The 15,431-nt window shown below is 42.8% G+C and overlaps 1 protein-coding gene across 6 annotated transcripts in view; it reads right to left on the bottom strand.

Annotated features, from left to right (window-relative positions):
* LOC143923363 (uncharacterized) overlaps positions 1-12,013 on the bottom strand; it is a 48,173-nt gene extending 36,160 nt beyond the window's left edge. For all 6 annotated transcript variants that reach the window (XM_077446981.1, XM_077446984.1, XM_077446983.1 and 3 more), the window contains exons 1-3: positions 11,882-12,013; positions 7,315-7,605; positions 1,427-1,699 (exon numbers count right to left, since the gene is read on the bottom strand). In XM_077446981.1, the coding sequence (XP_077303107.1) occupies positions 1,427-1,699; positions 7,315-7,605; positions 11,882-11,942 (625 nt within the window). In that variant the 5' untranslated portion in view covers positions 11,943-12,013. The remainder of the gene's footprint in view (positions 1-1,426; positions 1,700-7,314; positions 7,606-11,881) is intronic.
* Positions 12,014-15,431: the final 3,418 nt, after the last annotated feature.

Below are 15,431 nucleotides of genomic sequence, written 5' to 3'. Positions count from 1 at the left end.
ACAGTTTCTTGTCTCTGACCATCTCCTGTACCATGTCCACAGCCTCTGACCATCTCCTATACTATGTCTGCAGTCTCTGACCATCTCCTGTACCATGTCTGCAGTCTCTGACCATCTCCTGTACTACATCTGCAGTCTCTGACCATCTCCTGTACCATGTCCACAGTTTCTGACCATCTTCTGTACTATGTCCTCAGCCTCTGACCATCTCCTGTACCATGTCCACAGCCTCTGACCATCTCCTGTAGTATGTCTGCAGTCTCTGACCATCTCCTATAGTATGTCTGCAGTCTCTGACCATCTTCTGTAGTATGCCCGCAGTCTCTGACCAATCTCTGAGATTTATGGTGACCAGATGATCACCAGTCATCTCTATGACTGTCGGAGGCCCGTTATGACGTCACGTCCGTGCTACGCTTGTAAACAAATCCGCGATCACGGCTGGAAAGCATGGGATTGTGATTTTTTTTGTTTGATCTGATGCTTTCCAGCCTGGAGGAGAGATGTAGGGTCCGGCATCTCTCCATAAAGAGTACCTGTCACACACCATTCCTATTACAAGGGATATTTACATTCCTTGTAATAGGAATAAAGTGGATCAAAAAAAATAAAAAATCAAGAGAAACTGTAAAAATAAAAGTAAAATAAGCAATAAAACAAAGAAAAAACCCTCTAAAGCGCCACTAGCTCGCACACAGAAGCGAGCGCACGTGTAAGTCCCGCCCACATATGTAAACGCAGTTCAAACCACACATGTGAGGTATCTCCGCGTGCGTTACAGCAAGAGTAATAATTCTAGCACTAGATCTCTTCTGTAACTCTAAACTGGTAACCTATAAAAAAATGTTCAAGCGTCGCCTATGGAGATTTTTAAGTCCCGAAGTTTGACATGACAAGACATGTTGGGTATCTATTTACTCGGCGGAACTTTCACATTATACACAAAAATTGGGCTAAATTTACTGTTTTGTTATTTTATAATTCATGAAACTGTTTTTTTTTTTTTTAAGCGTTTAAAAAATTGTTGCGCAAATACCGTGCGACATAAAAATTTGCAATGACCACCATTTTATTCTCTAGGGTGTCTGCTAAAAAAAAACAAAAAAAAAACAAAAACATTATATATATATATATATATATATATATATATATATATATATATATATATATATATATATATATATAATGTTTGGGGGTTCTTAGTAATTTTCTAGCAAGCAAAATTATGATTTTTACATGTAGGAGAGGAGTGCCAGAATAGGCCCGGTATGGAAGTGGTTATAAACATTGAATTACAACATGGCTTGCGACGCAATTGTATACGCTATATTATTATTTTTTTTTCTTTATTTGATTATTTATTTATTTTTTTTACATGAAAGTAGAGTTACCCTTTAAGATAAAACTTATACTTCCTAAGGCATACCTGGACTGACACCCACAGCCTCCTCCATGACGCTCCGTATTATTTTGATTTTGGTCTGTATGGAATCGTAAGCATCCTGCATTCTCTGTGAAATGGGAGCTGAACTCATTCTCAGATCTGGACCGGTCAGATTTGCTGAATGCTTCTCTAACTCGCTGATGAGGATCAACTTCTCTGCACATTCCTCAATGAGCGGCTGTTCTTGCAATATTCTCCTCATGTTACCATCACTGCTGTCATCCAGATCATCCAACAACACAATCACATTTTTTCCTTAATAGGGTGACAACATCACAAGTTAACACAAATAAATGTGTGTAGATACTGAAAGCAACACTGTTAATAATCATAATAATAATAATTATCAGGGACTTTTTTCAGCGGGAACATGGAGGAAAGCAGTTTCGGCACCTCCAGGACTGAATGTATTATATAGCAAGGAGTGCGCTGGAGGGTTTATTGATGCTGGCTGCTGAGGGATCTATTGTCGCTGGTTGCCAGGAAGAGTCTGGTTGGAGGCCAAGGTGCTGAGAGGGCTCCCCTTGTGGCTGAGTGCAGTGCAACCCTGAAGTTGAAACAGGGAATGCGGTGCCCAGAGAAGCACGGTTTGCCAGTGGCCGTGGTTGAAGGCTCGATCGCTGTTGGATGACCGGAACAAGGGAGATGCTCTCTATGGCAGGTGTGCTTGTGGAGAGCCAGCAGTGGCAGGTGGTTGGGTGATCCAGAAGGACTATCACAAGCCAGGCTGGGTGTCATAAACAGCAAGATCAGTCAATAGCAGGTTTGGGATTCAGGCAGTAATACTGTAACAAGCCGGGGTCGGTAATTGGTAAGACAGGAAGAAGCAGAGTTGGTGAGCCAAGCCCGGATCAAGTAGTGGAGCAGGCATTAACAGGAAGTCCAGAATCAGAACACAGGAGCACAAGGAACACGGGGGGAGCTGACAATAATCCAGCAACTTAGGGACCTTAGCAGCAGGTTTATATAGGCCAGGAGGCGCAATTGAGTATCTGCGTTAGCGTTAGCATCGTCGCTCATCTGCTTACACCAATATGCATGGGAGCGCACCTGATGCGGCCACAATGGGTGTTGGTAAGATTGCCAGTTCTTTGGCCATTTCCCTGACACTGGTGTGGATCTATTTTTGAGGGGGTCTTTTGTTGCTGGGTAGATCTATTGTTACTGGCGGGGGGGGGGGGGGGGTTATGTTGTTGGGAAGGATCTACTGTTGAGGGAGAGGTCTATTGCTGCTGTAGGATCTATTAATGCTGGCTACTAGGAGATCTGTTGTTGTTGGTGGGAGTCTATTGCTGCTGGAGTGGTAATTTATTGCGGGGTGGGGGGGGTGTCCTGTCAGGGAAGGCAGATCCGTAGTGCAGTTGGAGGCTCATGGTGTGCATGCAGAAGTTGGCGCAAGTGCATGCGCAGTCGCGCATTAATCTGCACGCTTGCCACGAATACTGGCGCCAGGTGGGCTATTTAAACAGGGCTTCCGCATGGACTCATTGTTGTTTTAAAAAGGGGATCAACTCCAGAGATAAAACGATAATTCTCCCGCTCTACAAGACTCTGGTCCGGCCGCACCTGGAGTATACTGTCCAGTTCTGGGCACCAGTCCTCAGGAAGGATGTACTGGAAATGGAGCGACTACAAAGAAGGGTAACAAAGCTAATAAAGGGTCTGGAGGATGTTAGTTATGAGGAAAGGTTGTGAGCACTGAACTTATTCTCTCTGGAGAAGAGACACTTGAGAGGGGATATGATTTCAATTTACAAATCCCGTACTGGTGACCTCACAATAGGGATAAAACTTTTTCGTGGAAGGGAGTTTAAAAAGACACGTGTCCACTCATTAAAATTAGAAGAAACAAGGTTTAACCTTAGACTATGTAGAGGGTTCTTTACTGTAAGAACGGCAAGGATGTGAAATTCTCTTCCACAGGCGGTGGTCTCAGTGGGGGAGCATCGATAATTTCAAGAAACTATTAGATAAGCACCTAAACGACCACAACATACAGGGATATACAATGTAATACTGACATATAATCACACACATAGGTTGGACTTGATGGACGTGTGTCTTTTTTCAACCTCACCTACTATGTAACTATGTAACCTACTAATCCAATTTCTAAATTGCTGCATGTGTAAATTTCAAAAGACAATATAAAATAATAATAAAAGTAAAAAGAAAGCACTTGTGGGTTTGCCTAATCATTTTTTGTAGAAGTCTCCTTTAAGGGGGCGTGGCAGGGGTAGTGTGTCCTATTCTTATGTACCTTTTGCTAATAGGTGTCCCTCATTCTCATCTCAAAAAGTTGGGAGGTGTGACCTCGGTTAGTCTCTGTTTTGCTACCTACCTCTGCTCCTGGTGGATCCACCATGTTTGACCCCTGGCCTGGCTTTCACTATCGTCTCCTGTGTTCACTACTGCCAAGTACTACTGAGGTCCTCTAAGCCCTTGTACACACAGTTGGAGATTCCGACAACCAAATCCGTTGGAGTAATTCCGACGGAATTATTCCGGAAGAGGTCCAGGAAGTGATATTGCATACACACGGTCGGACAAAGTTGTCGGAAAATCCTGTACATAACGTGATGACGTTATTTCGTTACGACGGGACTACGTTCAGGCTAGTAGCCAATAGCTTTGGCCTAGGAATTTGATCTGAGCATGCGTGGCACTTTGTCTGGCGGAGTAGGCTACACATGATCGCAGTATGTCCGATAGGAGCATTTTGTCGGAAAATTTTACTGGCAAGTTGGAAAAGTCCGATGGAGACTACACACAGTCGGAATATCCGACAAAACGGTCCGATGGGACACATTTCGTCGGAATCTCCGACCGTGTGTACAAGGGCAAAGACACTCCTGCCTAGCTGTGTATCCTGCTGCTTCCAGTATACATAAGCTGACCATCGGTCCTACTCTTCAGAACCCGTCCGGCAATCTGTGCTTCTTTGGGCACTGCGCCTTCTGTACCATCTTCAGGGGTGTACTGCACTTATCCGCAAGGGGAGCCCTCTCTGCATTTCAGCCTCCGACCATTTACGTGACACCTTGCGTCTTCCATTCTCATTTCTCAAAGCCATCATCATCATCATATATTATAATATTTAGTAAGGCCAACAAATCTTTAGGTTTAAATCTGCATATTTTCTCCTTGACACAGGCCACACCTACTAGACTCAGAATAGAGACGTGAAGTTATATTGGAAACATCATAAGGGAAAAGGGGCAAGGGAAAGATTTGGGACTTTATATGAAGCACGCAGTTTCAATAAACATTATTTATCCACCTTTATCCCCAGTCCTACACAGATGGATGACGGTCCATCCTTGGCGGGGTTCTTGCCTGGGTCGCCTTTTTCTACACGCCCCCTCAGTTCCCGTTACCGATGGCTCCTCCCCCTGTCCAGCGTTTGGCCGTGCCTTTTACACACAGCAGACCTGTTTGTCAGTACTACTATGCATGGCAGGACTTAGGGTGGTGGGGGCCCCTGGGCTTGAGTCTCCTTCGGCCCTACCTTCTATACGTTACCATATTTATTGGCGTATAACACGCGCCAGTGTATAACACGCACCCCCAGTTTAGGAGGAGCATTTAAGGAAAAAAAGTACATTTAAATGCCCATCAATGCAGCCTTATCAGTGTCCATCTGCAGCCTTGCCCATCCATCTGCAGCCTTGCCAGTGTCATTTTCAGCCTTGTCAGTGTAGCCTTGTCATTTACAGCCTTGCCCCAGTGTCATTTGCAGCCTTGTCATTGTAGTCCTGAAGTTTAAAAATGGTGCAGCCAAGATACAGAGTCCTGTGTCCTCTCGGTCTCTCTCGGGTCCTCTCGGCAGCTTACGGCAGCTCTTGGGTCCTATCGCAGTCCCAAGCGGAGGCGAGAGTACTCGGCTCAGCTCACAGTCATGCTCAATCCCTGTGTTATGTCCATCATAGGGGGGGACTGGGCGGGACTGGGCGTAACTGTGAGCGGAGCCGAGTACACTCGGCTATGTATCTCAGTGGGGATCGTGGGGCCCCCTATTGGGAGGAGCCCATGGGCTTGAGCCAAGTCAAGCCCAATGGTAAGTCCAGCCCTGCTACTATGAGACTGGCCCCACCCTACAGCTGTTTACCATTTCTTCTGCTATATGTCAATTATTGGACAATTATATATATCATTCCAGATTGTTACCACGTGCTCGCTCCTGATGAGTGGTAATACAAAACCACGAAATGCGTCAAGCTATTTGAAGCCGTGTCTGGACTTTTATGAGTTATTTAAAGCCGTATCTGGATGTAACATTATATTTATATATTTTTTTATATTTAATCTTGTGGTATAGGATTGAGATACCTTAACCAGGGTCTCTTTCCTAATAATTTATGGCAGACCAGCAAGTTTGGAGTTCTTTATCAGCTTTGTAAATGCTGTTTGATATGTAAATGACTAATATGTATGTGTATATAGATGAATTTATGGGTTTTATTACCACTATTAAAACTTGCTTCTATTTTATTAATTATGGCCCTACTGTATTATAATAACTAGAACTACATTATTATCATTGATAGTAGGTTTTCTCTGAGATTGTGTACTGCATATATGCTCAGGCGTATTCCAGATTTTATCCAGAGGTTACAGTACCACTATCATTTATTTATGTTGTTTTATCGAATATGGTTCCAATGTACGTATTTAACCACTTTCAGCCCCGGACCATTTTGCTGGTCAAAGACCAGACCACTTTTTGCGATTCGGCACTGCGTCACTTTAACTGACAATTGCGTGGCTCCCAAACAAAATTGACGTCCTTTTTTCCCCACAAATAGAGCTTTCTTTTGGTGGTATTTGATCACCTCTGCGGTTTTTATTTTTTGCGCTATAAACAAAAATAGAGCGACAATTTTGAAAAAAAAAAAACATTATTTTTTACTTTTTGTTATAATAAATATCCCCCAAAAATATATAAAAAAACATTTTTTTTCCCTCAGTTTAGGCCGATACGTATTCTTCTACATATTTTTGGTAAAAAAAAATCGCAATAAGCGATTATTAATTGGTTTGCGCAAAAGTTATAGCGTTTACAAAATAGGGGATAGTTTTATGGCAATTTTATTAATATATTTTTTTTACTAGTAATGGCGGCGATCAGCGATTTTTATTGTGACTGCAACATTATGGCGGACACATCGGACATTTTTGACACATTTTTGGGACCATTGTCATTTATACAGCAATCAGTGCTCTACAAATGCATTAATTCCTGTGTAAATGACACTGACAGTGAAGGGGTTAACCAGTGGGTGGCAGTGCAGGGGTTAAGTGTTCCTAGGGGTGTGTTACTAACTCTTGGGGGGCTGGGCTTTCATTTAGTGAACACTGATCTCTGCTCCAATCACATGGCGCAGAGATCAGCGTCACTTGTTGCTAGGCAGAACGGTGAGATGCTGTTTACAACGGCATCTCTCCGTTCAGCCGCCCCGTGAGACGATCGCGGGTATGCCCGCAGCGATCGAGTCCGCGGGACCCGCGACCGGACTCACGGGGGTCCCAACCAGCACGCGAGCGCACCGCCGCCAGCGCGCTCACGATGGCAGGGCGGCATTAGAGATTGGACGTACCTTTACGCCAATATGCCTGCCCATGCCATTCTGCTGACGTACATCGATTTGTGCCGGTCGGGAACCGGTTAAGCAATTATACTATTGATAGTTGGTTATCCCTGGAGACTGCGTGCTTCATATAAAGTCCCAAATCTTTCCCTTGCCCCTTTTCCCTTATGATGTTTCCAATAGATAGGGATGGAGCTACATGACCTAAATGGTCTTTACCTCATATAAAGTCCCAAACAGATACTCTGCCTTTAAAATGAAGTTATATTGATGTTCTCTCACCCAACTGAGATTTCAGGTCCCCCAACTCTTCATCGTAGAGAGAATCTGTGATGTTGGCAATGTTCAGGCGGCCTCTCTTCTTGGTGTGATACAAGATGGCGAATGTGCAATCAGTCAAATCATCAGTGAAGGATCGGAAGTTATTAGTGATGTATGTGCCTGAAACACTTCCCACCAAGCTTTGAAACATGGCTGACTGAAGCACACTAAGCAGCCATTTGTAATTTTCTTTTCCATCCCTTGAGAAGATCCTAACTTTGAGTTTTTGAACGGTCATCTTCTTTCTTGTTTCTTGCAACAAAAAAAAAATGTAAAAAAAAATTATTATAGGTATTTATTTAGTGCCAACAAATTACAGCTTAATCCCCCCTCAAGGAGCTTACAATCTAAAGCCCCTAGCTCACATTAAAATTTAGACAGAAGCCGTTTCGTGCATTTCCCTGGAGGGGTAGAGGAGCGTTGGGCCGGATGCCCCACCGGGCAGGGTCCAAGAGCTCTCTCGCTCCACAGTGAGCACCCATAGGGGTGGAGTGATGATCTCAGGGACCTGCTTATGCTCGACATCCTTGCCGAGGTTCATTGATTAACTACTTTAAGCTCTTGTACACACGGTCAGACATTCCGATGGAAAATGTCCGATCGGACCGTGTTGTTGGATAATCCGACCGTGTGTGGGCTCCATCGGACTGTTTCCATCGGAATATCTGATCGACAAAGTTTTAGAGCTGGGCTATGAAATTTTCCGACAACATGATCCGATCAGACTTTGTCCGATTGTGTGTAGAGAATTCCAATCGGACAAAGTGCCACGCATGCTCAGATCAAATTCCTAGACCAAAGCTATTGGCTACTAGCCTGAACGTAGTCCCGTCGTAATGAAATAACATCATCACATTACGTACGATCGGATTTTCCGACAACTTTGTCCAACCGTGTGTATGCAACACAAGTTTTGGACAAAATCCGTCAGACGAAATCCGACGGATTTTGTTGTCGGAATGTCCGACCGTGTGTACAAGAGCTTAGAGTTGTCCATTCTTAGGGACCACCATGCGACAAAGTTTTTTTTTTTTTTTTTTTTTCCGTTATCACCCTGGTTTAAGTCCCTCCTTGACCTACTATAATTACCCCTTTGTGGGATGCACTGATGTACATTAGCGCAGAGAAAATACTATTTCTATGACTCCGGTGAGTGTGCACCTTAATTTGGTTGTTGTCACACTCCAAACGTTATCCCGAAGCTTTATTTTATTTTATATTATATATATATATATATATATATATATATATATATATATATATATATATATATATATATATATATATATATATATATATATATATATATATATATATGATCATTGGTGCAGTACTGCAATTACTTTGTTTCATATCTATAGGAATAGACAACTAGACAATTTTATCCTCATAACTACATACGATAGTTTGACACTCTTTTCTTGTTTCTTCCTTTCTCCTTTTCCCCTTTTTTCCTCTTTACATGGGGGATTTAGAGGTCCTGTCCTCACACGGCTACATTTGGACATCCTTTGTGGGGGACTTGGACTTGGCTGCAATTATAAGGCTTATCGGATCACCCGGCGACCCAGAGACCAGAGAGGGGTTACCCGTCCGCATTTCATGTACAGTGGTTTTTTTTTGTAAAAAATAATTTGGACACTGGAACACCCATATTATGTATGGTTGGTGTATATCAGTGATTCTCAACCAGGGTTCAGTGGAACCCTAGGGTTCCTCCAGAGGTTGTAGGGGTTCCCTCAGCATTGGGCAATTTCTGCCTCTCAGATAAGTTCCCACTGACACCATTGATCTTTTTAGCCATTTGTAAGGAGGTAATTCTTCCCAATGACCACAAGTGTAAGGAGCAGTCTTCCCACTAACCATCATACTAATGTATCATGAGTTTTAGATTTCTAATTTTTAGCAGGGGGTTCCTCGAGACCAGAGAACTATTTCAAGGGTTCCTCTGTGTTGAAAAGATTGAGAAAGCCTGGTGTATATGTTCTTAAATTATAGTGGATACAACCAGATGATGTATCATAGAATGTTTCCATTAGTACAGCATATACATGTAATTCAATTTTATGTTTTATGCTCTATGTTAATCACACACACCCCTGAGGAAGAGAAAGCAACATAAGCGAAAAGTTTTGAAACGCGTTGGGTATATATAACTGCCGCAGTGTTGTACAGTGCAGCGGAACAAGTGTGATGTGCATCAGATACGCGAACAAATAATATGTACAATGTGTTTTGTTCCAGTCTCCTGTAAACATTTATATATAGGATTGTATACTTTTTTACTTTAACCACTTTCAGACCGGATCATTTTGCTGGCTTAAGACCAGAGCACTTTTTGCGATTCAGCACTGCGTCGCTTTAACTGACAATTGCGTGGTCGTGCAACATGGCTCCCAAAGAAAATTGACGTCCTTTTTTTTCCCTCAAATAGAGCTTTTTTTGGTGGTATTTGATCACCTCTGCGGTTTTTATTTTTTGCACTATAAACAAAAATAGAGCGATAATTTTGAAAAAAACGCATATTTTTTACTTTTTGTTATAATAAATAGTCCACAAAAATATATAAAAAAAAATGTTTTCCCTCAGTTTAGGCCGATACGTATTCTTCTACATATTTTTGGTAAAAAAAAATCGCAATAAGCGATTATTGATTGGTTTGCGCAAAAGTTATAGCGTTTACAAAATAGGGGATAGTTTTATGGCATTTTTATTAATAATTTTTTTTTTACTAGTAATGGTGGCGATCAGCGATTTTTATTGTGACTGTGACATTATGGAGGACACATCGGACATTTTTGACATATTTTTGGGACCATTGTCATTTATACAGCAATCAGTGCTATATAAATGCAGTGATTCCTGTGTAAATGACACTGGCAGTGAAGGGGGTTAACCAGTGGGTGGCAGTGTAGGGGTTAAGTGTGTCCTAGGGCTGTGTTACTAACTTTTGGGGGCTGGAATTTCTTTTAGTGAACACTGATCTCTGCTCCAATCACATGGAGCAGAGATCAGCATCACTTGTTGCTAGGCAGAACAGGGAGATGCTGTTTACAACGGCATCTCCCAGTTCAGCCGCCCCGTGAGACGATCGCGGCCCTAGCACCTCCACTGTAGATGACTTCTGTGTTTACAGGTGATAGTGGTAGTAGGCAGAGAGTTGGAGCCAGAGGTGGTGGAACTGAGTTCCACCAAGTTCCAGCTGAAAAAAAAAAAAAAGCCCTGACCCTAAGTAACGCCCATTCATGATGCTGAGTCTCTATGATTGAAAAGAACTGAAATCCAATGAATGAAAGGTGTGGTCAGAGACAGCCAGACTGGGGAGGATTCTGGATGTCCTCCAGCCAGGAAACGAGGGGGGCTCTACCTGACTTGCTGCAGATTCGAATGCACATAGTGAGAAGCTCACATTGTACAGTGAAATCAGAGTAAGCCCTTGTACACACGGGTCGGAGATTCTGACAACCAAATCCGTTGGATTTTGTCCGACGGATTTTGTCTGAAACTGTTGCATACACACGGTCGGACAAAGTTGGCAGAAAATCCGACCGTTCAGAACGTGATGACGTTATTTCGTTAGGACGGGACTACGTTCAGGCTAGTACCCAATAGCTTTGGTCTAGGAATTTGATCTGAGCATGCGTGGCACTTTGTCCGATCGGAATTCTCTACACACAATCGGACAAAGTCCGATCGGAGCATGTTGTCGGAAAATTTTATAGCCCAGCTGGAAAATTTGGTCCGTCGGATAATTCGATGGAAACAGTCCGATGGAGCCCACATACACGGCCGGATTATCCTCCAACACGGTCCTATCGGACATTGTCCATCGGAATATCCGACCGTGTGTACAAGGGCTTAGACATTTCAGTAGAGTAGCTGGTATAACTTTGCAAGACTGTACAACTGTATAAAATTGGGGGTGGGGGGGCAGATTTAGGCAACCCATCATATCCCAGTGAAGACCATGAGTGGTTATTGAGAACAGCTCCTTTGTTTGCTTTGAGTTGACCTTTCTCTACCATTCTGCATCATGTTCCCTGTAAAAACATGTTACTGACAGGTAACGTAAACTAAAGATTTTGGTGAAAAAGAAATGGTTGTAGACAAGTAGAAATCATCATGCAAAAAAATAAAAATAAATAAATAAATAAATAATCATTTCCAGAGGGCTTTACATTGCACACATACTTTTCTGGGGTTTTTTTTTTGTTTTTTTTTTACCTTCCTCTGGATCAACTGTGGGTATAGGATCGTGTATATGGGATTGTATGATTTTTATTTATTTATTTATTTATTTTTATGGTTGAACTAGATGGACTTGTGTCTTTTTTTTCAACCTGATTAACTATGTAACTTTAATCCTTTGGATGGCAACCAGCATGATTAAAGGATTTAATTAAGATTAAGGAGAATTGAAACAAAATTAATTTAACCCGTAATATTTGTTTCAAACTCATCAGTCTCAGGGCTACCATAACCCCCCCCCCGTAACTTCTCCCTTCATCCCACCCATATAGAATGTTACCTTGTCCTCCTCTCTGGTGTGTGTCTCGGTGAGATTCAGCAAATGTGATCTTTGATCTCATCTCTTACACACCCGGCATTACAGGAAGAGAAACTAAACTATTCCTCCATCGAGGTGTGGCGAGACCGAAGCTTATCTACTTTTATGATACCCATTTACATACTTTGTAATAAAGAATTTATTACAGAAACTAAAGTCAATTTCTGTACCTTTATTATTGCCGTGCTACAAAATGTGGTGTGATATACAGTGGTGTGAAAAAGTGTTTGCCCCCTTCCTCATTTCCTGTTCCTTTGCATGTTTGTCACACTTAAGTGTTTCGGAACATCAAACCAATTTAAACAATAGTCAAGGACAACACAAGTAAACACAAAATGCAATTTGTAAATGAAGGTGTTTATTATTAAAGGTGAAAAAAAATCCAAACCATCATGGCCCTGTGTGAAAAAGTGATTGCCCCCTAAACCTAATAACTGGTTGGGCCACCCTTAGCAGCAACAACTGCAATCAAGCGTTTGCGATAACGTGCAATGAGGCTTTTACAGCGTCCTGGAGGAATTTTGGCCCACTCATCTTTGCAGAATTGTCCTAATTCAGTTACATTAGAGGGTTTTCGAGCATGAACGGCCTTTTTAAGGTCATACCACAACATCTCAATAGGATTCAGGTCAGGACTTTGGCTAGGCCACTCCAAAGTCTTCATTTTGTTTTTCTTCAGCCATTCGGTGGTGGACTTGCTGGTGTGTTTAGGATCATTGTCCTGCTGCAGAACCCAAGTTGGTTTCAGCTTGAGTACACGAACAGATGGTCGGACATTCTCCTTCAGGATCTCTTAGTAGACAGCAGAATTCATAGTTCCTTTTATCACGGCAAGTCTTCCAGGTCCTGAAGCAGCAAAACAGCCCCAGACCATCACACTACCACCACCATATTTTACTGTTGGTATAATGTTCTTTTTATGAAATGCAGTGTTCCTTCTACGCCAGATATACTTGGACACACACCTTCCAAAGAGTTCCACTTTTGTCTCATCGGTCCACAGAATGTTGTCCCAAAAGTCTTGGGGATCATCAAGATGTGTTGTGGAGAAATTGAGACGAGCTTTGATGTTCTTTTTGCTCAGCAGTGGTTTTCTCCTTGGAACTCTGCCATGCAGGCCATTTTTGCCCAGTCTTTTCCTGATGGTGGAGGCATGAACGCTGACCTTAACTGAGGCAAGTGAGGCCTGCAGTTCCTTGGACGTTGTTGTGGGGTCTTTTGTGACCTCTTGGATGAGTCGTCGCTGCGCTCTTGGGGTAATTTTGGGCGGCCGGCCACTCCTGGGAAGGTTCACCACTGTTCCATGTCTTCGCCATTTGTGGATAATGGCTCTCACTGTGGTTCGCTGGATTCCCAAAGCTTTGGAAATGGCTTTATAACCTTTTCCAGACTGATAGATCTCAATTACTTTCTTTCTCAATTGTTCCTGAATTTCTTTGGGTCTCGGCATGATGTGTAGCTTTTAAGGATCTTCTGGTGGACCTTACTGTGTCAAGCAGCTCCTATTTAAGTGATGCCTTGATTGTGAACAGGTGTGGCAATAATCAGGCCTGGGTGTGGCTAGAGAAATTGAACTCAGGTGTGGACAACCACAGTTATAGTATGTTTTAACAAGGGGGGCAATCACTTTTTCACACAGGGCCATGATGGTTTGGATTTTTTTTCACCTTTAATAATAAACACCTTCATTTACAAATTGCATTTTGTGTTTACTTGTGTTGTCCTTGACTATTGTTTAAATTGGTTTGATGTTCCGAAACACTTAAGTGTGACAAACATGCAAAGGAACAGGAAATGAGGAAGGGGGCAAACACTTTTTCACACCACTGTAATGACACTTAAAGTGGAACTTCAGTAAATTATTTTCAACTTCCCACCTATTAAATCTTCTGCCCTTGTTGTTGTTTTAACTTTGGACAGCAAAACATTTTTTTTTTCCTCTGCCAGTAAATACCCTTCTACAGCCCACTTCCTGTTTCATGTCTGGTTATTAGCCTAGGCTTATGACATTCTGCACAGCTCGCTCTCTCTCTCTCTCTCTCTCTCTCTCTGGTGGATTTTGCCAGGAAGGGAGGGGAGAGATGAGTCATAAGAGGGCCAATGAGAGCTGCAGAGCTGGAGGTGTAAATCCAGGAAGTGAACAGGCAGCAGCTTCAGCTGCCCACAGTTAAAATGGCTGCAGCCAGACTCAGTGGAGGGAGATTTCCGCAGCATATTTGGCAAGTAAAGAATCACAGTATATATAAAATAATATCCAAAGTGGTTGGAGGGAAGCTTCGGAATGGCAAAGATGTTTTTATTGCAAATTATGTGAGCAGACTGCAATTCCTCTTTAACCACTTCATATTTATTTATTTCAGTTACTTATATAGTGCCATAAATGTACGCAGGAACTTACAATTCAAGGTCCCTAACTCACATTCATATACTAGGGAGAAATTAGACAGGATCCAATTAACCTACCTGCATGTCTTTGGAGTGTGGGAGGAAACCGGAGTACCTGGAGGAAGCCCACGCAAGCACAGGGAGAACATGCAAACTCCAGGCAGGTAGTGTCATGGTTGGGATTTGAACCAGCGACCCGTCTTACTGCTAGGTGAGGGTGCTAACCACTACACCACTGTGCCGCCCGATATCCTGCCCATGTACATATGACATCTGCAGGAGGGATCTCCCATCCTGGGCGGATGTCATATGATGTCCTGGGCTTCCCGGCCATCTAAGGGGGTGCGCGCCCCCGCTGCATCACTCGTGAGCCAATGCGCGCTCTCCAGTGCCCGCGATGTCTGCTGGGCACCCGCGATTGCACGTTAACCGAGAAGGACCATGGATATGTGTGTGTAAACACATACATCCACGTCCTGTCAGGCGAGAGGAGACTGATTGTGTGTTCCCAGTACAGAGGAACACCGATCGGTCTCCTCCCCTTGTGAGTCACTGCCCCCTACAGTTAGAATCACTCCCTAGGCCGCACTGTTAACCCCTTCCCTGCCAGTGACATTTATACAGTAATCAATGCATTTGTATAGCACTGATCGCTGTATAAATGTGAAAGGTCCCAAAATGGTGTCAAAACTGTGTGATGTGTAGGCCGCAATGTCAGAGTCACATTACTAGTAAAAAAAAGAAATAATACAAATGGCATAAAACTATCCTCTATTTTGTAGATGCTATAACTTTTGCACAAACCAATAAATATACGCTTATTGCATTTTTTTTTTTACCAAAAATATGTAGAAGAATACATATTGGCCTAAAACCGAGGAAGAAATTTAAAAAAAATGGCATATTATATTTTTTATATATATATTTTTATAGCAAAAAGTAAAAAATATTGCCGGAGACCATCTGGTCACCAGTATTCTCTATAGTGAACTGGTGGATTCCTTCTTCAGCTCGCCAATCGAATGGGCGAGCCGGTAGAAGCATCAGAGGGTGGCAGGAGAGGAGGGGGGGGGGGGGCGTTCTCTCCCGCTGCCTGTAAGAACAATCAAGTGGCTGAACAGTCGCA

This window comes from Lithobates pipiens, unplaced genomic scaffold, assembly GCF_037356315.1.
Source record: "Lithobates pipiens isolate NorthernLeopardFrog02 unplaced genomic scaffold, aLitPip1_a1.2 Scaffold_22, whole genome shotgun sequence".
In the NCBI taxonomy this organism is placed as follows: Eukaryota; Metazoa; Chordata; class Amphibia; order Anura; family Ranidae; genus Lithobates; species Lithobates pipiens.
Note: the sequence above shows the minus strand (reverse complement) of the source record. Positions and strands in the feature narration are given on the sequence as shown.